At 37.4% G+C, this 24,264-nt stretch overlaps 1 protein-coding gene across 3 annotated transcripts; it reads left to right on the top strand.

The window, feature by feature from the left end:
- The first annotated feature begins 3 nt into the window (after positions 1–3).
- Positions 4–23,931, top strand: abca4a (ATP-binding cassette, sub-family A (ABC1), member 4a). Of its 3 annotated transcripts, none has more exons than XM_077736128.1 (51): positions 4–134; positions 342–454; positions 1,204–1,297; positions 1,384–1,525; positions 1,629–1,768; positions 3,097–3,224; positions 3,406–3,603; positions 5,466–5,555; positions 6,062–6,296; positions 6,988–7,127; positions 9,240–9,356; positions 10,063–10,260; positions 11,615–11,820; positions 11,901–12,077; positions 12,166–12,388; positions 12,786–13,007; positions 13,101–13,305; positions 13,466–13,543; positions 13,677–13,841; positions 14,273–14,450; positions 14,528–14,659; positions 14,801–14,940; positions 15,038–15,175; positions 15,341–15,543; positions 15,619–15,721; positions 15,844–16,049; positions 16,516–16,570; positions 16,643–16,723; positions 17,026–17,192; positions 17,486–17,610; positions 17,704–17,802; positions 18,016–18,205; positions 18,667–18,761; positions 18,834–18,866; positions 18,985–19,090; positions 19,158–19,232; positions 19,309–19,478; positions 19,553–19,730; positions 19,815–19,930; positions 20,003–20,150; positions 20,224–20,347; positions 20,421–20,550; positions 20,631–20,751; positions 21,223–21,285; positions 21,376–21,482; positions 21,688–21,829; positions 21,994–22,128; positions 22,214–22,317; positions 22,397–22,489; positions 23,276–23,525; positions 23,587–23,931. In XM_077736128.1, exons 2-51 carry the CDS (start codon positions 389–391, stop codon positions 23,704–23,706), a joined length of 6,951 nt encoding a protein of 2,316 aa, XP_077592254.1. In that variant the 5' UTR covers positions 4–134; positions 342–388; the 3' UTR covers positions 23,707–23,931. The 3 variants fall into 3 exon arrangements, with proteins under 3 accessions (XP_077592254.1, XP_077592255.1, XP_077592256.1); XM_077736129.1 differs by having other exon boundaries at positions 15,341–15,537; XM_077736130.1 differs by lacking the exon at positions 16,643–16,723 and having other exon boundaries at positions 15,341–15,537.
- Positions 23,932–24,264: the final 333 nt, after the last annotated feature.

The raw sequence follows: 24,264 nt of genomic DNA on the forward strand, positions 1-24,264 counted from the left end.
TAAATCAATCTGCTTAACTATTCGCAAGGTCTACAAATTAGCTGTGTTAGCAGTCCCACAGCTCACTCAGTGGAATATGTGGTGTTCTGTGCTATTCAATAGATATCAATCGCAAAGGAAAGTTTTCTCCTGAGGTAAGTGTTGCATTTATGTATACTTGTTTAATTAGTTCTTATTTAGAAGTGCTTGGAGTGCTTTGTTTATTGATGTTGAAAGCATGCCTTTAGCAATGTCTTTTTCTAGTCGCATGACATTTAAATGCTTGGATTTCAATAGATGAATGTGCAAATATTCTGAGATTGTTTGTCTATACTGTATGATCCATATTTGATTGGATGCAGGCTTGTCTGCTATTGCGAGGCCCTATTGCGGGAGAGACGGAGAAGCCATGGGGGCCAGAACGCAGGTCAGACTCCTGCTGTGGAAGAACTGGACCGTCCGCAGGAGGCAAAGGGTAAAATCCTTTTATCTATTATTTGCACACTGGCTTTAATCACTTGGACATGCTTTTATGATTTGCTGATGATAACAGGGATATCCAACATATTTTTAGCCAAAAAATAGAACAACAATTTGTGGTGATAAAATATTTGTCTAACGTGTTGAATATGTAAGAATATTATTCCCGAACATTTTTCTGTATTATTAAAAAAATAACAATTGAATATTCTCATCATAATTACTGTGAACTTTGGCAATTCACCCAACCCATTACACAAATAATAACAAATAATAATAATGGATAAATAACAAAAATTATACCTGCACAGATCTTGTTTTTTATTGATGACATTTTGTTTCCTCCACATTCCAAAATGAAGATATGTTTTCCATATTGCACAAGCTATTGGCTGACAGTTAAGGGTGTACAAAGTACTCGCCAAGGTATTTTTTTTGCATGCGATTCATTTGGAAGAAGACGATTATTTTGACATCTCACTGCATAATTATTTAGGGTGGGGTGTTGCTTCAGGTAGACAATGACTGAAAAGAAATAAGGTTAGCTATGTCACTGTAAGTATTCCGTGACAAGTGCTCATAACTAGGCATGTTTACTGAATTCTTGGCAAATGCTAGGATCCTACTGTGAAGTCATAACCCAAACTTGACCTTTATGTCCTATTTCATGATCATAAAGCCTCATATTCCCCAGATCAAGCAACAAATGCCCTTTTCAGTTTCACACTTTGCCTTTTTAAACAGGTACGTTTCTTCATGGAAATTATGTGGCCTATTTTCTTGTTCTTGGGGCTTGTGTGGCTTCGAAGAGTGAATCCTCTTTACCGACAGCACGAATGTAAGCAGAACACTCCAATACACATCCTCTTGTGAGCCTTTCTGTTGTGCATGTATGTTTTATTAAGACAATCCTGTCCTTTGCAGGCCACTTCCCCAACAAGGCCATGCCTTCAGCAGGGGTCTTACCATGGATCCAAGGAATCTTCTGTAATGCCAACAATCCTTGTTTCCAGTATCCCACCCGTGGTGAATCACCTGGTTTGGTGTCAAACTACAACAACTCAATGTGAGCTTTTTCCACAACTATTATCCAACCCTTAAACCACTTCAAACAAAATCGTAAGAGGTTGAGTTAAACGATGAATGTGTGATTGAACTTTTTTTCACAGATTCGCTCGTTTCTATATGGATGCCCAGGAGCTGCTTTTCAGTGATCCCAAGCTTCTACCCTTGGGTCGATTTTGGCATGAAGTGAGAGCCATGAGTCAACTCATGGACACATTGCGTACCCGTGCTGATAAAGTCTCAGGTCAGTTCTAAAAGGTTAGCTTCTACCATTTGGAGTAATAGAATTGTCCTCTATTTTACAGGGGTTTTTTGTTACCTCAACAGCCACCCTAATATCTATCCTGCACTTTTACTACATCCGTATTTTTTCTCATTCATACTATTTACCATCAGCACATGTTTACACTGTAACACAATGACATCACATGACTTTAAGAAGGATGTGTAGTGTAAGCTGCTTACTTTCACCAATGATCCATTGTTCATTAGGTGGGAAAGTGATTCACGTGCCCCAAATAAGTCTCCTCTCCCCAAGAGGCATAATTTAGCTACAGTTCCCATCTCATTGGACCCTTTGCCGACAATAATGTTTTCATGTAAACAAGTGTCTCTGAACTACGTAGATCAGTGCCTGTATTTTTAGTACAAATCTTAACGATGGGAGTGGGAAGAGACTAAGGGCTTTCCCTCCTGCAATGGTTATGTCAGATTACTCTCATGGCAGAGATTCAACAGACCTAAAAGAAAATATCAGTCCACATTCCACAAGCAGTGGAGTTCCCATGAGCGCCTAGGGAAAGTTAAGCATATTATCAAGAAGTGAGTTACATTTAAATGTAGACCACTTGAAGTGCACAAACAAGGCAGATGAAAATGATTCCAATTTGTAGGATGAGTACGTCATCTGTCCTTGCATTTTCTACCAGTGGTAACATGGAGTATTGACAGACAAATGTGTGCCTGATGAAAATGTATACAAGTTTATACTGCAGTTCACTTCAAGTGTGTAAGGTCAGGAGATAGAACAGAAGCGACTTGGGAAAGTTTAAGATTAGACAGGCGACCCACTCTGAGCTCCTGAGCCAAAGTCAGGAACATATCTTCCTCCCAAAGGAGGATAATCTTGGTTTGAACTTGGATTCAGAGCAACACTTTAGCAGGGAAACAACCATAAGCATGGGCAGATCATAACGACAGTATTTTCTCAAACGTGATGCTCAGAATTGGGTTCATCAAATTATGTAGTGGTAAACATTTGGATTGCAATGCTTAATCTGCTGAAATCATTGTACTGTCAATGAAATACCACTTGTATGACCTGGAAAATTGTTGCTACCATCTTGTTAAGCTGACAACAAAGCACTTTAAGCTTGCAGTTGTGCTAGTAGACCATTAAAGTTAAAGTTTGACAGGAGTGTTTGATTGGTAACATGTGAGAAAAGAGGCAAACATGTTGATCACAAATGGAGAAGAAACATTGCACTTCCTTTTTACTTTGTGTATTACTAGTTAATGTTGATTATTATGCATAGAACAGATAAACAACAAATTGTTCTTGTTTATTTCCAGGTCGAGGAATACAAGTGGAGGCTATCCTTAAAGATGATGAAACCTTAACATCATACCTTTTGAGAGATGTTCCATTAACTGAATCCGTGGTTAATCACCTTGTCAGTTCCCAAATCAGGCCTGAACAGGTAATCATTGCATTGCACAAAAGTTAACTAAACTTTTGTCGTCTCTTTCGAGTTTGATTAAATATTTAAACAGAATTAGTATGAATCAGCTTTGTAACTAATCAGATCAAACTGAATTAGACTTATTTAACAAAGTATCCTCAAATTATGAATTGAATGACTTTACCTTCCCTTTTCCAAGTTTGCCTTTGGGGTTCCAAACATGCGTTTAAAGGACATTGCCTGCAGTTTGAACCTCTTGGAGCAATTTCTCATTTTCCCAAGTCGTGGGGCTCTTCTTGATGTCCGCAACGCCATGTGTATCCTCACCGCTGAGAGGTTACAGATCATCGAGGACAAGTTCTATAGTAACGTGGACTTCTTCAAGCTTTTTCGAGTGGTGAGTTCAGTTTGATAATTAAGCAAAACAAAGAGAAATAGTTAGAAATCATCAAAACTGATTCTTGATTTTAAATCCATTTAATTTTGAGGACAAAAACTGTAATACCAGAAACATTTCCAGTTTACATTTTCTGATATTATCAAAGAATTTGCACTCTTTCAGTAATATCAAGCAATGAACAATAGGAGGCTGGGTAACTTCTATAAATAACCAAGCTTGATACTTACACAAAAGCATCAACAGCTACATTGTGACAGCTTATATAACATCCATCATTAATCATTTAATCTAATAACCCAACAATAGCGCTTGTTACAGCCTGTGAATGAAGAAATACTTCATTGAGTTATGCAAAAATGAACACAATTTAGTTTGTTGCATCAGCAAAAATGGATGTCATGAACAAACCACCCTCCCTCAAAAACATTTTAGCTGGATTCGTACACAATAGCAAAAAAAAAATAAAAATACCACGCCTAAAATTTTGGTAAAGTCTAACTAATTACCTGTCTCTGATTGGTTCCCATAGTTGGCTGGGAGAGGCTCCATTCAGTTGACCATACACTTTACGACGTACTTAAAGTGCCTGCAAATATTTGAAAATTATGTGTAGCACAGTCACTCTAAAAACAAACTTTAAAAAATGACATCCAGAGTACATATAAAAAAATAGAAATCGTGAAAACAGGTGATTAAGTGAACATTGCCTGCAGTTTAAACCTCTTGTAACAAATCCTTATTTCCCCGAGTCTTGGATGGAATTATTAGTCAATATTCTTTTAGTATATATATATATATATATGTTTTTAATTTTTTAAATTAAAACATCTAGGAGAAATGTGACCTGAAGACCTAAGATAAAAATAGCATTATTGCCGGGCCAATATGCTTAAAGTAAAACAACATAGTATACAGAACCTGTGAAACAACATTTAGAGAGCTGACAGCCTCGCCCTCTTTCTGTAATTAGCTTAGAGATGAAGTACTTCCCTACCTAATTATTAAAGCCAGTGACTTGTAAATAATGGCTACGACCGCAGACAGAAGGCGACTCAGGTCTGCGTGGCCTTTTCTTCCTTCATTAGAATCGTTAGAATTTGTACTCTTCACTTTGGTCCTATCACATTTCGTTAAACACTTTATTGTCTTGACTTTGGCACGCAGAAACACGTAAACAGAGAGATAAAGAGATAGGCCTCTGACACAAAGGAAGGATGTCTCCTCTGGTCTTTGTCTTGGCCTCGTCTTGCTTCCTGTGCCTTTTAGCCTATTGTGTGCATCTCAAGCATGTCGTAAGGTCGGGAACTGACCATTTTGAATGGAAAATGTGTTTAACATAACTGTTTTTTGGGCTCCATGTATAGTATATTCAATGTAAACAAAGCTCAAATTCAAAATCAGAGTTTGGCATTTCCTAATTAAGTCAGAAAATATTCTTTCTTGCCATTTTAAAGGTCGTTAGGAATACATGTTACTGTTAAATAGCTATTTTATGTGTCATATTTTCTGGACTATTAATTGCACTTTTTCTCATATATACATATTTATGTATTTTTTTTCTCTCTCTCTCTCTGACCAGTGTCAGTTCCTAATTAAATCCGATTTATTCAGAAACTATTCTTTCTTGCCATTTTAAAGGTTGTTAGGATTTCATGTTACTGTGAAATAGTTCAGTTATATGTGTCGTATTTTCTGGACTATTAATTGCATTTTTTTCCCAATATATATATATAGATACATATTTATGTATTTTTTTCTCTCTCTGACCACTTATAACATTTTATGTTGCTTGTTTATTTTGCACTTCATAGTCAGAAAAATAAGGTAAATGCATTTTGCTCTATGTCCCTTTCTTCAAGCTTCCTCAAATTTTGGACCGCAATTCAGAAGGCATCGACATTCACTTTTGGGTTCAGGTGGTGTCTGCCGCCTCTGGAAAACTACAAGAGGTAACAGCGCTCTTATGCATCTTTGTTGAGCCCCATTCAAAAGTTCACAGCTATTTTTAGACAGGCAGGAAACGGTGGCTTCCTTTTGCTTTAGTTTTTATGTAAACACAGATGTGGAGAGTTGGCGCAAAGGGTCAGTTTTTTTAGCGAACATAACCAAGGTTAGATAAAGATCATCCTCTTCAGTCAACAAAACACATAAATAGTGAGTCAGAATCAGTTTAATCCAAGCTCGACATCCCCCCCTTGGTAATTGGATGCTAATAATGGTACTGAAAGCATCCTGTTATTCATGGCAACAACAATAAATAAATACAAAATAGTGAAGCATCTTGTCGTGAACAGGAATTTAATGCTCAAAATAAACTGTTCAAGTGTTATTGGTTATTCTGTCCATAATAACTTGACTGTACCTCATTAGATTAGGCATTACTAAGTAAGAATTTGAAATCAAATGCCTTAATTTTATACTATGACCAATTCATTGTATCCAAACCCTCTGACAGTTGTTCCAGAGAAGCAGCACCCAGGACCTCTTCCAAGTCATGACTCCTCTCTTCCAAAGCGAACCATCCTTCAAGCAGGTAATGACTGCTGCTTCCAGCCTCATTTGCGGCTACACTGGAGGGGGCTTCTCCAGAGTGGCATCCTTCAACTGGTACGAGGACAACAACTACAAAGCATTTCTTGGCATAAACTCTGGCAGAAGAAAGAGCCACCGCAATTATGACAACAGCACTAGTGAGTGGAATGTCAAATTGGCTCTTTTTTTTTGGATGAATAACTTGATTATTAACATTTTAAGCAGTCTGCTTCTATTTAAATCACTTCTGTCAAAGTGGTGGCCCGGGGGCCAAATCTGGCCCGGCGCATCATTTTGTGTGGCCCGGGAAAGTAAATCATGAGTGCCAACTTTCTGTTTTAGGATCAAATTAAAATATAGAGTATAGATGTATATTACATTTGCTGATTTTCCCCCTTTTAAATCAAGAATTGTATTTTTTTTAATCATTTTTTTGTGTTTTTAGTTCAAAAATCATTTTGTAAAATCTAAAAATATATATAAAAAAGATAACATAAACATTGTTTTAAATCTATAAAAATAAAATATTCCGGGCTTTTAATCCAGTTATTTTAATCCATTTATTAAAAAAAGAAAACCCAAATATTATATCTAAAATGGTCCGGCCCACGTGAAATCAAGTTGACGTTAAAGTGGCCCGCGAACCAACCCGAGTCTGACACCCTTGATTTAAATGTTTCCACGAAAGAAAATGATTCTGTCAACATTATTGGTGAAGTCATTTGAATATATTCCTTCTCACATAGTGTTCGTTCCTTTGAATAATTGAACTTTAGAAATCGACAGCTTGTTTGATCATCACATGGGAATGCACGCTTTATGTAATAAATCAACCTTTTTGCCCTGCAGCTCCTTTTTGCAACGATTTGATGAGCGAATTGGAATCCAACCCCACCACAAGGATTGTGTGGAATTCCCTTAAACCAATGTTGATGGGAAAGATCTTATACGCACCTGACTCACCTGCTGTCAGAATGATCATTAGAAATGTAAGTAACGTCAGCTTTTTAGTATTGCTTTTATATACGACCTTCAATAGAAAAAGATGAAAGTTTTTTCTTTCTTTCTGCTACTTCTTACATTTTCTATTGTGCACAAAAAGCACACTGCAGGGAAGAATGCCTTTTTCCCCTCAATAGGGGATCAAATTTCCCCATGTCTTGTCCCAGTCTTTGTATCTAGATGTAGATACTTGTTGGTCAAAGCCCCTCAGCGGGATAGCAGTGGTCATGGATGGCTTGCTTGCAATGGAGGAGCACAAGCCTATCGACCGCCATGCCAGTCACACAGCCTCCTGGCGCCAAGGCTTTTATCGTGATATAGAAGCAATTCAGTTTGCTCTTCCAAAAAAAAAAAAAGTGTGATCACACATGCCGACCTCGAGCAGCTCCTTCTGCACGCTTGCTCACACAAACATCCGCACACACATTGGGATGTTAATTGTACAATGAGGTTCAGTTATTTTTTCAGGATAGGATACCTAACCAAAAAAACATTTATTAATAGTTTTGTAAACTAAAAAATGTTGCCACAATCGCCAAATGTTATTTCAAAGTGTTTGTTTTATTGTTAAAAGTATATATTTTTAAGAGATTAATCCCTATGTAAATACAAATATGATTTATAGGCATATTTTCAAGTGTTTATTTCTACTGCAATTATTCACTACTCTTAGATCTAACATTTATTTTTCACACCCAAACTAGTCATTAATATATCCTGCAAAATTAGAGAATTATTTTGATATTTTATCATGTAAAGTGACAGTGGGAATTGAGAAAAGGAGTAAAATATTAGTTTTTGAAAAAAAATCCATTTGTTTTAAATGATTAACTCATTTTCTATACAGGAAAATGTGGGATAGACTTTATTATCAGCATAATTATTTTTCTATTCATTTCTCCATTGTCAGGGTCATGAAAAATTATATGATTTAATGTCTAATAGGGTATTTTGAGCTCAAATGTAAGCAAGTAGATGTGAAAATAAACATAGCAAGGCACATTGAAACAAAATACAAATGGCCATTGAATAGTGCCACAAAATTCACGTTCATACGGTTATACAACAACTCCACAATTACACTAATGAATTGGTTTTCTTCTTACGTAAATGGCACAACAGAGGAATTTTATCAGCGACATTAACTCATTGCCAAAACTTAACCAATCTCATTTACCTCAGCATCAAGTATCATATAATTCATTATACATTATCATACCTGTCAACCTAGGAATATTTGCTCAAAACTTTTGATCTAATCAACATTGTGATGGCAAATACTTATGTTGTCAACACACCCAAGATTAAAAGCAAATATGCATATGCTTCAAATTTGAAAGAAGTGAACTGACAATAATAGCTCATGTTTGGTTACATCATAATAAGTAAGTAAGGGCCCATAATAGTTGTGGCTTGTATCAAAAAGTCACCTAAGGGAGCCTTCTACACTGTTTTTTTTAAACAAACTTAAATATAAGGAAGCACTCACTTGTGGGAACTTGACTAGGATTCAGTAGTCTGCGTGAATGCAATGGACCAACGGCCTCCATTGTCACTTTGGCTCCATTGTCCCCATTGTCACCCAAAATCAGACCCACAGAAAAGGAAGGCGTTTAATTGGGTGTACTCTTGAGCACATTCACCCCCCGCTGCACATGAGTGAATGTTAAAATAGCTCTCAGCTAGTAAGTGACATTTGCTGCACAGAGACACAAAACACTGTAGTTACACATATTTAGGATTTCAACGATAAGCTCGTGGTAAATATTTGACATTTTGGCACAGGTTGTGTTTGTCGCACATTGGCTGGTTATCTGAAGCGTAGGGATCACGGAATTCTTTGTGTGAGAACGTTTGTGTTGTCTTTGCAAAGCCTGTTTGGGGAGAGAGTTTTAGTGTGGGAATGTTATGTCACAGAAGCTTATGAGGAGAGATAAAAAAAAGTATGGCAGGTTTGAATTCACATATGAGAAAAATGCATCTACACGATGTTGATTAGAAGTGTTAAATATTTGCATACAGGCACACATTGTAAAATTTAATGTATTTGTGGATTTATGTCCTTGTTTTGTTGAATGACTGACACATCTCTCTTGTAGGCTAACAGTACTTTTGAAGAACTGGAAAGGCTAAAAACCATGGGAAAGGCATGGGAAGAAGTGGCTCCACAGATTTGGGCCTTTTTCCAAGATGGTGTGCAAGTCAAAATGATACGGGTATGGCGACCATTTACTCTTGTGGCATTTCTATAGCTTGCTTGACACTCACCTGAAAAGGCATGACCAAAATAATCATGTCTTTTAATAATGTACCCATCATTATAAAAAAAACAAATTGTACATTATACAAAATAGGAAAATATTAATATTTTTTTTACATATTAAGCCAAATAACTTGATTGTCTTACTCTATAATCATCTATGAATTGTTAAAACATGTTATTTTGAGGGTATTTAAAGTGAAATAGTTAAAGTTGAATATACGATACATGGAATTGTAACTATGTTTTACTAATGTGTTGTACAAAAGTTTGGTGAATATATTAATATGAATAATTATGAATATACCATGCCAAGCCAATGTCATTATACATTATCATATCAAGGTACATTGAGGCCTTAAATAATATGGCATTTTTATTTTCATGAAAAACATTTACCAATAAGCTTTTATTTTAAAATAAATGTACATTACGAGGTCAGTTCAAATGATGAAGTACTGCTTAAAAATACTTTAAAATCAAATCATGCAAAATCCTGTAAATTATTTCACTCTGACATGTATTTTTATTTATACAGAAAGTTAATAGAATGCAACTAAAGCAGTCTAAATTAAATTCCAACCTTTATGGCATTGTGCTATTAATGCCAGATTTATGATTATTTACTTTTAAAAGCTCCCTTTTCTGTTTTTTTTTTTCAGGATACATTCCGAAATCCATCAGTAATGGACTTCATTGACCGTAGTCTTGGCGAGGCTCTGTTCTCCACCAAACACATTCTCAACTTCTTGCACAATGGTCCGCCAAAAGACCGCCTTGACAGTATGCCTGATTTTGATTGGCGGGATGTTTTCAACCTCACTGACCGTGTCATTCAGATGCTCAATAAGTATGGAGATGTAAGTGTACCCTGAAATATTTTCAGTACTGTAGCCTAGAAACTGTTACCACAGAAGACATTTTAGCCACTCTGGATGAACAAAAAAAAATCCTCCTACTTTTCACAACTTAGTGACGAGTGGGTTAAGCCAAAGGTGTCACTATCATTCCAATGTGAGTTCTTGGTACTTGGCAGTCATTTAATAATCCATTTGAACACTTTTTGATTTCATTAACACGCTTGAAAGACTACTATCATGTTCCATTTTTGACATGTACCCATTTAGATGAGTTATCCTCATTTGACACTTTGTCCTTCATCTTTTAAATTTGCCCTTCTCCAGGTGGCATAAAAAGCCAGACTCACAGAAGAGCTGTCAACTCTCTTCTGTTAGCTGCCAATAGAGTGGCAGCCTCTCTAAAAAACAAATAAAACAAAGCATCATAAAGCTTCAACAGTGAGGGCCCTCCATAGCTAAGTGGGCCAACATATTTAAAACAAAGTCCAAATCAGTCCTTTTCACCCAAAGGGGCTTTACCGAGCGGGATAAGAAGGTCGATCCCACTGGGGGGTGACATGGGGGGCACGGTTGGTTGGGTGGATGGCTGGTGCACTCTTTGTTTTGTCCAAGTTGGAGCTTACAGTGCTCGAGTGTGACAAGGAGAGTGGGAACGCCTCGGACTGATTAGACACAGCTGTCACTTCACCCGCCATCTTTTATACGCTAACTACAATGACTGAGTTGGGTTGAAGGGTGAGCACGTCGGTGGCATGCATGCGAATCACGCAACACACAGAGCCTATAGTGTCAAGGGGGTGAAGGATACTATGGTATGTTTAGGGACAGTATTTTGAATGGAAATTCATTGTTGCACATGCTTAATGGATGGGGAACTTTGTCAAGAGTGTTAATTGAGATTGTGGCCTTAGTTGCCAGAAAATTTCTCGGATTTTTTTTTACCTGTTCTCACAGTATGTCATGGGAAAACTATGTGTAATGGTTAACTTGGGTTGAGATATTATACCTGTTTACGCGGCCACCTTAACTTACCGTATTTTCCAGAACAGAAATCCCATTTTTCTTTTACTTTGACCACCAACAGTTGTTATGTTGTTTTTTAGCCCATTGTTATTACGAAAACTTCAATGGCATCATTTGATTATTTTGAGTAATCCAGTGCAACATTAACATTTTTTTCCTTCATTGTACATTATTTGGCTTGTTTGAATTACACTCAGGTGGAATTTAGATAACTTTATTCATTCGGGAAGTATCACTGTCACAGTAGCAAGAGGGTGGGATATAAATAAATAAATGAATAAATGATATATTATACTTCTGTTTCTAACCATTCTCCTCCTTTTTCTCGCAGTGTGTTATCCTAGATAAATTTGTGGCTTTGCCAAATGAGGACATGGTAACTTTCCGGGCCTTGGACTTACTGGAGGACAGCGAATTTTGGGCGGGTCTTATCTTTTCCAACATGCATCCTTGGAGCGCCAAAGTCCCGCCTCATGTGAAGTTTAAGATTCGCATGGATATTGATTCTGTGGAACGTACCAATAAAGTCAAAGACAGGTTAGTGTAAAGGTCGGGTATTCTAACAACCCATTGTGGAGATGTATTGCTTTAGGGAGTAATGTATATATTCCTGTCAGGTATTGGGATCCTGGACCCAGGGCGGATCCTCTGGATGACCTGCGCTACATTTGGGGAGGTTTCGCTTATCTTCAGGACATCATAGAACACGGGATAATTCGGACACAGACGGGGAAAGAGTGGCCATTGGGTGTTTACCTGCAACAGATGCCCTACCCCTGTTATGTGGATGATCTGTTAAGTGAAAAACACACTCACACTTGCACAAACACAACTTTGATAGTTTTAATGTTTATTTTATTTTTATGTTTTTTATGTGTACAGATTCATGCTCACACTGAACCGCTGCTTTCCCATCTTCATGGTTCTGGCCTGGGTCTATTCTGTGTCCATGACAGTCAAAAGTATTGTTCTGGAAAAGGAACTCCGTCTTAAGGAGACCCTTAAAGTGATGGGAGTTTCAAATGGTGTCATCTGGTCCACTTGGTTTATTGATAGCTTCCTCATGATGGGTACTAGTACTGCTCTCCTTACAGTCATCATTATGGTAAGATCAATATGATTGTAACTCCTTTTAATATACAATGAAATCCTGCCAGGTGACCTATTAAGAACTTTTTGTCCTATCAACTCTTTTATGACTCATGCAGTGTGACAAAATGATTACATAGACACAAATAATTAACCAAATGACTGTGGATTTTATGACATCATACTTATGGAAAAACACGTTTAGGCTTGCCAATGATTAATTTATGTTACGCTTAGTGAAAAATGACGTCACTTCAGACTGACAAGATTACAGATCCAATACTCTAGTGCTCTCTAGTGGCAATATGCTTCCAAACAAAATATACTACATCAGCCGATAAATACTATGTACATCAGATCACAAAGTACAAACTTTTGTAACATTTATTTCCTGCTTGTCCCATTGTTTACAGGGAGGAAGGGTACTGAACTACAGCAACCCCTTCATCCTCTTCCTCTTTCTGCTCATCTTCACCACAGCCACAATCATGCAATGCTTCCTCCTTAGTGTCTTTTTCAACCAGGCCAACTTGGCAGCAGCCTGCTGTGGTATCATTTATTTTGCACTCTATCTTCCACACATTTTCTGCTTTGCGTGGCAAGATCGCATCACCAAAGACATGAAGATCCTAGTGGTAGGGGTCCATACACTACCAACACTTAAAGATTCATTCTCTATGAAAATGTTTTGTCTTTGCAAGTAATGGAATGAACATCTTGTCCCTCAGAGTTTGTTATCCCAAGTGGCCTTTGGCTTTGGGACTGAATATCTGTCCCGTTATGAGGAGCAAGGTCAGGGTCTTCAGTGGGATAACATACAGACCAGTCCTCTGGAGGGAGACGAGTTCTCATTCCTCACTTCTATCTGCATGATGAGCCTGGATACTGTGCTTTATGCTGTGCTTGCCTGGTACCTTGACAACATCTTTCCTGGTCAGTTTGTTCATCAGATTTGATGTCCTATACATTAAAAAAAAAGAAGAAAAATTGTCTCGTATCTCAAGATAAATATTTCCTCAATATTTTACTCGTATCTCAAATTGCTCGTATGTCAAGGTACCACTGTAGTTGATTTGTTTTGTCCACAACACAGGCCAGTATGGAATTGGCAGACCACTTTACTTCCCCTTAATGCCATGTTATTGGTTCAACACTGTCACTCCAGCTTCAGGTATGCATTTATTCAGCACTTAATTTTTTTATTCTTTTGTCTTTTTACACTACTTGATCAATCAGTTTGAGCAAGTTCCTTTGCAATTTTATATTCATACATTTTGCCCATTATCCACTTGTTTTACATACAGACAACAATAAATATGAGGGGTCTAAAAAAGGATATGATAATCTAACATTCAAGAATCAAGGGGAGTCACAGAAAAAAGAGGATCAGGAAATCCAGGAAAAAAATAGAAATGAACAGAGGGACCACAAGCAAGATGGAGAGGGTCCAGACAACCAGGAGACGAATGGTAACATTTGATTCTTTCAGCATACTCTTCAAGTACCATACAATATATTTAGTTGTCTTGCCCATAAAGAGACATGATGACACAAATTCACTATATTAGGTTAACTTTGGGCTTATAAATATATTGTTAAAATATTCTTTCCCCATGAGTGGAGAAAATATCATAAAACACATTTTCATGCAAGGTGCCATGAACATAATTTTAGCCAATTACAGCAAAACAATGAAGATAGATGTTTAGTTTATGTTACATTTAAGAGTGTGGACAAAAACAAAAGAATGATCATGCAAAAATGTTGCATGTAAAATTGAAGAAATGTATTGTTTTTCTATAAATTTTAGAAAGAAAACAACCAAGTGACCTTGCAATTCCAATTTCTATTGCAAAACTCATTTAATCCTCAATTTCTGTTAAATTTTCTCTCTGTTCAGGCCAGGACTTTTTTGAGCCAGAACCTGCTGACCTGGTTCAAGGTGTTTGCATCCAAAACCTGGTCAAAGTCTTCAATAGCAGCTCCAGACCTGCTGTAAACGGCCTCACCCTCAGCTTCTACGAGAACCAAATTACAGCCTTTCTAGGCCATAATGGGGCTGGAAAGACCACCACTATGTACGTCCCAGACAGATTTCCCATGCATCCAAAAGGCGTTGTTTCATCAACCTGACTCCTTTCCTTCCATTATTTAGGTCCATCCTGACTGGTATGTTCCCGCCCACCTCAGGCACAGCTTCCATTTACGGAAAAGACATCCGCACGGATATGGACGCCATTCGTCTGTCTCTTGGAATGTGCCCGCAGCATAACATTCTTTTCCATTAGTATGTCACTTTTACCTTCATGAAGCTCAATTTCATTGCATCACAATATTATTATAACAGTTATTAGCCATGAGATTTGTATTTTATGTGTCTAAAATGAAGCAGACTGATTCATTTTCAAATAATTACTACTTCTCCTAGTATGACTGTGGCCGAGCATATTCTATTCCACTCATTGCTCAAAGGCCGTCCAATCGCTGAAGCCGAGGAGGAGGTTGAAAGCATGCTACAAGATCTCGGTCTACCACACAAACGAAATGAACTAACTCAAAATCTCTCAGGTTGGTCAGGAATTTATATCTATTAACTTAGTCCATTGATTTATTTTAACTCGCATGCAACAATTACAAATTTACATTTGATTCTGCTCTCATTCAGGAGGTATGCAGAGGAAATTATCAGTCGCATTGGCATTTGTTGGGGGTGCAAAGGTCGTGATCCTGGATGAACCCACTTCAGGGGTGGACCCTTATTCCAGACGCTCCATATGGGATTTGTTACTCAAATACCGCACAGGTAACAGTGGATTTATTACTGGTAACAGACTAGATTTAGTACTAGCTCACTTCTAGATCAGGTTTTTAGATGCAAAAGACATCATAGTCCAACTATACATCACTATATTTGAATGGTGATGTAAGTCATAGCAATACTTCATCCACTATGTCTCTTCTTTCATAGGTTGTACAGTGATTATGTCTACCCACCACATGGATGAGGCGGACCTGTTAAGTGACCGAGTCGCTATCATCTCGCAAGGGCGTCTTTATTGCTGCGGCTCTCCAATATTTCTCAAAAATTGCTTTGGTGCTGGCTTCTACCTCACTCTTGTCCGAAGAATGAAATACAGCAATGCAAAGTCGACTGACCTTAAAACTGTATGTGTTAGTCTTGCACTGAATAATGCTATTTTTTTCTGAATTATTTTTTATGTAAAACATACCCTTATTTCTGCATAGGATGGTGATGTCTGTACAGAAACCTCCTCCTGTAAGTGCGCCAAGTGTTTGAAGTTTGAAGCTAACCAAGAAGAAGGGCAGACTACACACAGACAAATGGATGGTAAAGTCCCCAACAGTACAAATACCTTACTTGTAATTAGGGAAGGAGGAATGAATTTCACTAAGCATTGCATGGGTGACTGTAAAAGAAGTGTAAACTGAGCATGTGTGGTGTTTCTGCAGGAAACACTGATCGTATCACAGCCCTGGTGCATCACCATGTGCCGCAGGCTCGTCTAATTGAGGCCATTGGTCAAGAAATGACATATCTGCTTCCTAGTCATGACTTCCAACCAAGAGCCTATGCCAGCCTTTTCAGGGAATTGGAGGAAACCCTGGAGGACATCGGCCTCAGTAGTTTTGGCGTTTCTGACACGTCATTGGAAGAGGTAGGCAGTCATGAGTTTTTGTCTATATATATATAAATACACATATATATTTGATCATTTTATGGCAAATGTATATGTATGTATATATATATTTCAGCAATACACTTATTTATTTATATATATTTGTTAATTTATTTATATGTATTTTTATATACTTATTAATTTATTAACTTATTTATTAACTATTTATTTATATCTAAGATGTCTTTTCCTGTATTCTCACCCTCTTGCTACTGTGACTATGAAATTTCCGAATATATACGGGATGAATAAAGTTATCTAATCTGATCTAATATAATCTAAATCTCCCACACTGTTTATATAATAACAATTTCTTGCCCGCATTCAGAATAAAAAATGAATGGTGCATGAGGCAAATGCAATTTCGTAGTTCTGTGAATTGCTCTCTTGTTTTATACGGATTAATACAATAAGAATGTATTTGATATGGTCGGTTCTCTTGTAGATTTTCCTTAAGGTGACTGCCGATGGATATGCAAGCAACAAGAAATGCATTCCAGGTAAGAATAAATGATTTCATCTGAATATTTAATTCAGTTTTTTTCTTATAACGCATTGTCTACCTTTCTCAGACAATAAATCAATGCAGCAAATTTCTCGAGCTAGTCTCTGTGGATTCAACAGAGTCTCAATTGCTATGGAGCCACCTGAAGGTGACAAAAGTATTCGGCTTTCAGCTCAAAACACATGCTGCGCTTTTAGAGGATAAAAGACAACTGCGAGCATCCCTATATATGCGCTTAGTTTCAAAAACAAAACTTGATAAGCCTGAGTATGCTGAGCTTTTTGAAGGACAGTCTTCAATGCTTTTCCAATGGCAGTTTTACTCAATAATGTCAGTAATGCTCACCAATTGACCAAGTCTCAAAAAACACTGCTGCTTGCTGGCTAAAATCCTGTTTGTTCATCACAAATTGAATATATTTATAATATTCACTCAAGCACTGTGTTGCAGACTCAGACGACCCTTCGGTGACCCGCCCGTGTGATGCTCAAGAAGGTAACGCGGGCCGAGGGTCCTATCAGGTCCGAGGTCTGTGTCTGGCCTTCAAACAGTTCTTTGCACTATTAATCAAGAGGTTGCACCACACCACCCGCTCTTGCAAAGACTTCTTTGCTCAGGTAACATTGCTTGCAATGTCTCACAATATTGCACATACAATTTAAAAAAAATTAAAGCGTGTTAATGGACTTCATTTGGCAGAAATGTGTCTCACTTTAAACGCAAATACAAATTTACATTCACTTTTTGTTCTGTGGCCAGGAGTACAGTAAACTCTTAATTTTATGTAGTCTTTTTGGCCACTTTTAGACCTTTTCAGGATAAAAACCTATGACTTTGATAGTAATTTAAAGTGTTCTGTATGATTTTTTTCAATCATCTAGTCATTTTTTTTATCTTGTTTCTCTGGTAGATTGTTTTACCAGCCAGCTTTGTTTTCTTGGCACTTACATTCACTCTGATCGTGCCCCCATTTGGGGAGTATCCAAGTGTAACTTTAAGTCCTTGGATGTATGGCCGGCAGTACACTTTCTTCAGGTGAGAAATACATTTATAAATATCGACATTCATCTTTAATTTTCAAGAGAAATCAGATCAACTTTAATGATTTTATTTCCCTATCCACTGTAGTAATGAACGTCCTTTGGATGCCCAAATGAGACATTTTGGTGAAGTGTTGCTGGACAGGCCAGGTTTTGGGACACGCTGCATGGCGGATGAACCACTGGAGTAAGCAAATGTCACACTTTTATAGCGGACACATGATATTTAAAGACCTTTGGAGGACCATTGTGACTTAATCCCCTTTACCCCCACCTGCCTTAGTGGTGACATGACAACAAAAACTTAATTAATTCCACCTATAAATCCTACTTGATCTTATAAACTTTACACTCGTCACGGTTTTGTTTAATCACCCGGGTCAATTTCTCTCCCTGGTAGAGATTTCCCCTGCAACAACATTACCACTGAGTGGGAGAGGCTCCTGGTTAACCCCTCGGTGGTTGAACTCTTGTTTAGCCCTGAGTGGAACTCCATCAGACCATCTCCAGACTGTCAGTGCAGTACAGACAGAAAGCTCACCATGCTTCCCACATGCCCCGAAGGGGCCGGGGGTCTTCCACCTCTACAGGTACACTTCACAATGTTATCCACCGTCCTTTATCTTTTGTTTAGAAATCCGGGTTAGGTTAGAACTTTATTTCATCCTGTATTTGGGAAATTTCCTGGTTGCAGTAGGAAGAAAGACAAGACATTGTAGACTAGAATAAAGAAACCAGCCACAGTAGCAGAGTATAACCTCTCGACTCCCATTCCGGCCTGGGAAGCGCCGACAGCTCTTCCATCTTATTCCATGATGGAATGGTTGGTGTCCAATTCCAAAAAAAAAAAAAAAAAAAGAAGTAGCAGAAAGAAGCCAGGTTAACAGAACAAAGAAATTGGTAAAAACTATAAAGTACAACGTAAAGTAAAAAGGAATGCATTTAGAAATATTGTCATCTAATAAAAAAATATAGAAAGGCTGTAAAACAAATAAGAGTGGACATAGCTATCTTTTTATTATTTATTTTTATTATGCTTTTGTCCATTTAGAGAATTCAGTCAACTGGAGATGTTCTACTAGATCTGACAGATAGGAACATCTCAGACTACCTGGTGAAAACGTACCCAAGTCTCATTAGAACAAGGTATGAAATGAAAAAAAAAAAAAGACAACAGTGTCATATACACAACACTAACCTCTATTTTTGTCTTTTCAGCTTGAAAAGCAAATATTGGGTAAATGAACAAAGGTAATGTACCTAAGGCAGAACTATTTTGCACTACTTGCTAAAATTGAAGTGAGATTCTCTCTCTACTGTGAAAAAAGTGGATCTGCAAGCAAACTAGAGTTCTGTTTGTGATTTCCAGGTATGGAGGAATATCAGCTGGTGGACAGCTCCCTATTCTAGAGCTGCAACCAAAGTTCATCCAGGATTCAGCAGTTCAATTGGGACACATGTTTAATGTTACCGGGGTAATCATTCAAATATTTAATTGTGTATTATCATTAGCTATGTTTGCATCATTTTACTCTTTTGCAGGGTGACCACTGTAAACAAACACTGCGGGAAATAGGCACGTTTCTGAGGTATATGGAGACGCAAAATAATGTCAAGGCAAGTAAATGTTGTCATATTCTTGTCATTTTTGCCATACAAGGTATATTGGGGCTAAACTATTGAACATGTTTAGGTTTGGTATAACAACAAAGGCTGGCATGCCATGGTGTCGTTTATGAATGTGGCTAATAATGCCATCCTGCGTGCAAACCTCCCAAAAGGATCTAAACTAGATCAGTATGGAATCACAGTCATCAATCATCCCCTGAACCTCACCAAAGAGCAATTGTCGGAAATCACTGTGTGAGTTTCTACTTACCAAAACAGTGCTTGTCATAAATCCAATGAAACACGTGTTATTTTTGCTTTCATTTCAGTTTGAACACATCTGTGGATGCCGTAGTAGCCATCTGCGTCATCTTCGCCATGTCTTTCGTCCCGGCTAGCTTTGTCCTCTATCTCATTCAAGAAAGAGTTACTCAAGCCAAACATCTGCAGTTTGTCAGTGGTGTTAGCCCCGTCATTTATTGGATGGCCAACTTTTTCTGGGACATGGTACTTATATGACTCTCTCTATGCTGGTTTAATTAAAAATATATTATAATGTAATTTTGTGCGAATTTGCATGTGTATTTACAGGTGAATTACTCCATCAGTGCGCTCATGGTGGTGCAGATTTTCATCTTTTTTGATAAAAAGTGTTACACCTCCAAAACCAATCTGCAACCACTTATCGCACTACTCATGCTTTATGGGTAAGTCTACATGTAAAACATTAATAAACTGTACGTCACTAAGGCAATTCCCATCTATCTGCTCTTTCTCAGATGGTCCGTCACCCCCATGATGTACCCAATGTCATACATGTTTAGTGTCCCCAGCACAGCCTATGTGTCTTTATCCAGTATCAACCTCTTTATTGGCATCAATAGTAGTGCCATCACTTTCATCCTGGATCTTTTTGAAGGCACCACGGTAAGAATTTACAATAGTAAGCATCATCTTCCAAAAATTAAATCTCTTTAACATTTTTTGGTCTGTTGTCAAGGCTTTGTATAGGTTCAACCAGCTGTTAAAGACAGTGCTGCTCATCTTTCCTCATTACTGCCTGGGTAGAGGCCTCATAGATATGGCCATCAATCAGGCTGTGACTGATGTCTTTACTCGTTTTGGTGAGTTGTGTTTATTATATAATGGATAAGTGAAAAATAAACTAATGGGTGTTAACCTCACATGTTTCATTAGGTGAGGATCACAGCCCAGACCCTTACAACTGGGACTTTATTGGAAAGAATCTTTTCTGCATGGCAGTTGAGGGATTTGTATACTTCACCCTCAATATTTTCTGTCAATATCGATTCTTTCTGGATCACTGGTAAGTTTGCAAGACCTATTATTGTGTAGAAACATTTATAGTCTAACCAAGTGGGTTTTGTTGACATGTCCTATTGACAGGATACCAGATGGGTCAAAACCATGTAATCGAGATGAAGATGTGGATGTGGCTGAGGAACGGGAGAGAATTTACAAAAGTGGGAAAACAAGTGATATTTTACATGTTTGCAATCTCTCTAAGGTGAGATTTAGTTTAGTTTAATTAAATATATATATATTTTTTAATTTACATTTTTGACCAGATGGATTATTGTGGAGTTTCTTTAATGTGGGAATTAAGGAGGAAGTATTTTTACATTGTTAGTAGTAAAGCAATATTTACCTCCTAGGATTTGTCGCCCTCGTGTGGACATTTTTGTTTTTGCTTGTCACAAGACTACAATGTTAAATGTGAGAAATACTCTTATGATGTGGACATAATTTTTTCCAGAAACTATATCATGTAAAAAGATAATTCTTTGTTTTTACACTCATCAGGTATTAAATAGCCAAAATATCAAAGAGAAAATAAAAGAGTATGGGTCTTAGGAGTTTAAACTGTAAATCATTTATTTTCCCAACATGCTCATAGACATCTTTAATTTATTTTTTTGTTGAAACAATTGACAATTTTTTGACAAATATATTTTACTACCTGTCTTCTGCTCACTAGATATACACAGGAACTCTTACTCCTGCAGTGGATCAAATCTGTATTGGTGTATCACCAGGAGAGGTTTGTACAATCATACATAGTATTTGATTACACGGTCACTTTAACACTCATTAATTGTATTTTTTTTTTTCCCTTTGTCTTGATTTCCAGTGTTTCGGTCTCCTTGGTGTAAATGGCGCTGGGAAGACCACCACTTTCAAGATGTTAACTGGAGACATTGATGTTACCACAGGAGATGCTTCAATTGCTGGTCACAGGTTTGTCCGGCCATGCAAATTCAAATGTGTGTCATTTAAAATATCACAAGCAGTAGGCTTTCACATCTGATAGATCTATAAAACAACTGTCATGGTAGTTATGACTATAATTATTTGCACCATATTATTTTAGTCAAATATCGTTGCTCTAGTATTGCCTAATCAGTGTTTTATTGTCGGTTTTCCCTCACCTCTTAACCATCAGCATCTTGACCAACATCCTGGACGTCCACCAGAATATGGGCTACTGCCCTCAGTTTGACGCCATTGATGAACTTCTCACAGGAAGAGAACACCTTCACCTCTATGCTCGCCTCCGTGGCGTACCTGAGGCTGAAATCAGCCAGGTAAGATGAAGGTCCTCTCAATTCCTAGATACTAATGCTCATTTGAAGGAGACCTTGTTTTTTCATAACAGTTTCTAGCTAACTTGTTCATTATGGAGTCCCCATAACTACTACCTTAACCTCACTCTTAATAAACCTACATTTGCCTATGATAATTTGGATAGATTGCCGAGTGGGCCATTCAAAAACTGGGCCTGTCAGAGTATGCAGGTCAAAGCGCTGGAACCTACAGTGGAGGGAACAGAAGGAAACTGTCCACAGCTATTGCCATGATTGGCTGCCCTGCTCTGGTGTTGCTGGTGAGAATCCAAAGAACATGTGATGGTCTCTTCAATTCCAAGATGGAGAAATAACAATGTTTTTTTGTGTTTTGTGCACCACAAGGATGAACCTACGACAGGGATGGATCCTCTTTCCAAACGCTTCCTCTGGAGCTCCATTGTTAGCGTGATCCGGGATAGACGAGCTGTTGTGCTCACGTCACACAGGTAGATGGGGAATTGAAATTTAAGCATTTGGGATTATTGGTGTGCAGGGAATGTCATCATGATTGTTGTGTTTTTGCAGCATGGAGGAATGTGAGGCATTGTGTACACGGTTGGCCATCATGGTTAATGGATCTTTTAAATGTCTTGGGACAATTCAGCAACTCAAATACAAGTTGGTACTTTTGTTTTGTTATACAATTACATAATTATGTGTCAACTAAATATATCTGTTTGTTAGTTATGGGCAATTTATAACCTTATTACTGTATTTTGCAGACAATGAGTAACATTTTGTTTTCTTAGGCTGAGCCTATGACTAATAATCAAGTGTGACTTGTATACGATGCAACTTATAGTCCAATCATCATTTTTTCTTTAGTGTAATTGTAACATATTACAACATTCTACTACATTTTAGTCAGTGTATGAATTGCATTAGAATCATATGTGTCAAAGTGGCGGCCCGGGGGCGAAATCTGGCCCGCCGCTTCATTTTGTGTGGCCCGGGAGAGTAAATCATTAGTGCCAACTTTTTGTTTTAGGATAAAATTAAAATGAAGAGTATAGATGTATATTAAATTCCCTGATTTTCCCCCTTTTAAATCAATAATTGTCATTTTAATAACACTTTAGTTCAGAAATCATTTTGTAAAGTCTAAAAATATATTTAAAAAAAGCTAAAATAAACATTGTTTTACATCATTAAAAAACTGAATATTCAGGGTTTTTAATCCAGTTCTTTTAATCCGTTTATAAAAAAAAATAAAAAAAATCTAAATATTATATCTAAAATGGTCAGGCACACGTGAAATCAAGTTGACATTAAAGCGGCCTTGAACCAACCCGACTCTGACACACTTGCATTAGATTGTTAAATTGGTAATTTAAGGATTCCCTTGTCAAATCATACATTTTCTGTGGTATCTAAGTACTTTACTGTACTTTACTGTATCATTAGATTTGGCGATGGTTATGTGGTTACCATGAAGATAAGGGCCTCCAAATCAGGCGGCACACCTGATTTAAACCCAGCAGAAGCCTTCATGGAAAACACCTTCCCTGGCTGCATCCAGAGAGAAAAACATTACAACACCTTGCAGTACAAAATTGCCTCTTCATCCCTGGCAAGAATCTTTCAGATGGTCCTTGCTAACAAAGACAAGCTTAACATCGAAGACTATTCAGTATCACAAACAACTCTTGATCAGGTAATGATATACATTTAGAAACCAAGCTTTTTCCTCTATTAATGTCTATGCTTCTTTTCAGGTGTTTGTAAATTTTGCCAAGCAGCAGTCAAGAGAGGATGACGCCATTGTTTTGCATCCAAAAGCCGCGGGGGCCCAACAAGGTGATCATGGTAGTCCTGTTAGAAGAATCAGAAGATGAAATTTTCCTTTTTAACGAGGGATTTCATCATTATTGACCTTTTTAAGGTGCTCTGATCTTGAAGTTTATTAGCAGAGATCCAATATTTGATGGTGCATTTACACTTAAGCATAACTTATGTGAAGTTTACACTATACAGTTTATAGTTTAGGAAGTTGGGATTGGAACAAGGCTGGTTTGTAGAACACAGATGAGTTTGAGGAATACTTTAATATACATTTCTATGCATTTTTTGCTTTTATATTTGGGGTAGATGCAATTAACTAAAAAGTGTAGCAATAACGTGCCTACATATAGATGCTTTTTTTTTGCTCACCTTGTAGGCCTTGTGAGCTCAAAACAGCTCTAGATTTCAGCATAAATGACCACTAATGTCATTAAGTGGGAGCTTTTCCAAGAATGCATTTTTAATCCAAATTATTTCAACTTTTGATGCCAAGCCAGACTTTTTATTATTGTTATTATTATTTGCCTTGCAGTATTGAGCACTCATAGAGAATACAAAAAAATAGCACTTTATTAACCAGGCAATATTTTTGTTAAGCAGACATCCAATTA

Source organism: Stigmatopora nigra, chromosome 16, assembly GCF_051989575.1.
Source record: "Stigmatopora nigra isolate UIUO_SnigA chromosome 16, RoL_Snig_1.1, whole genome shotgun sequence".
In the NCBI taxonomy this organism is placed as follows: domain Eukaryota; kingdom Metazoa; phylum Chordata; class Actinopteri; order Syngnathiformes; family Syngnathidae; genus Stigmatopora; species Stigmatopora nigra.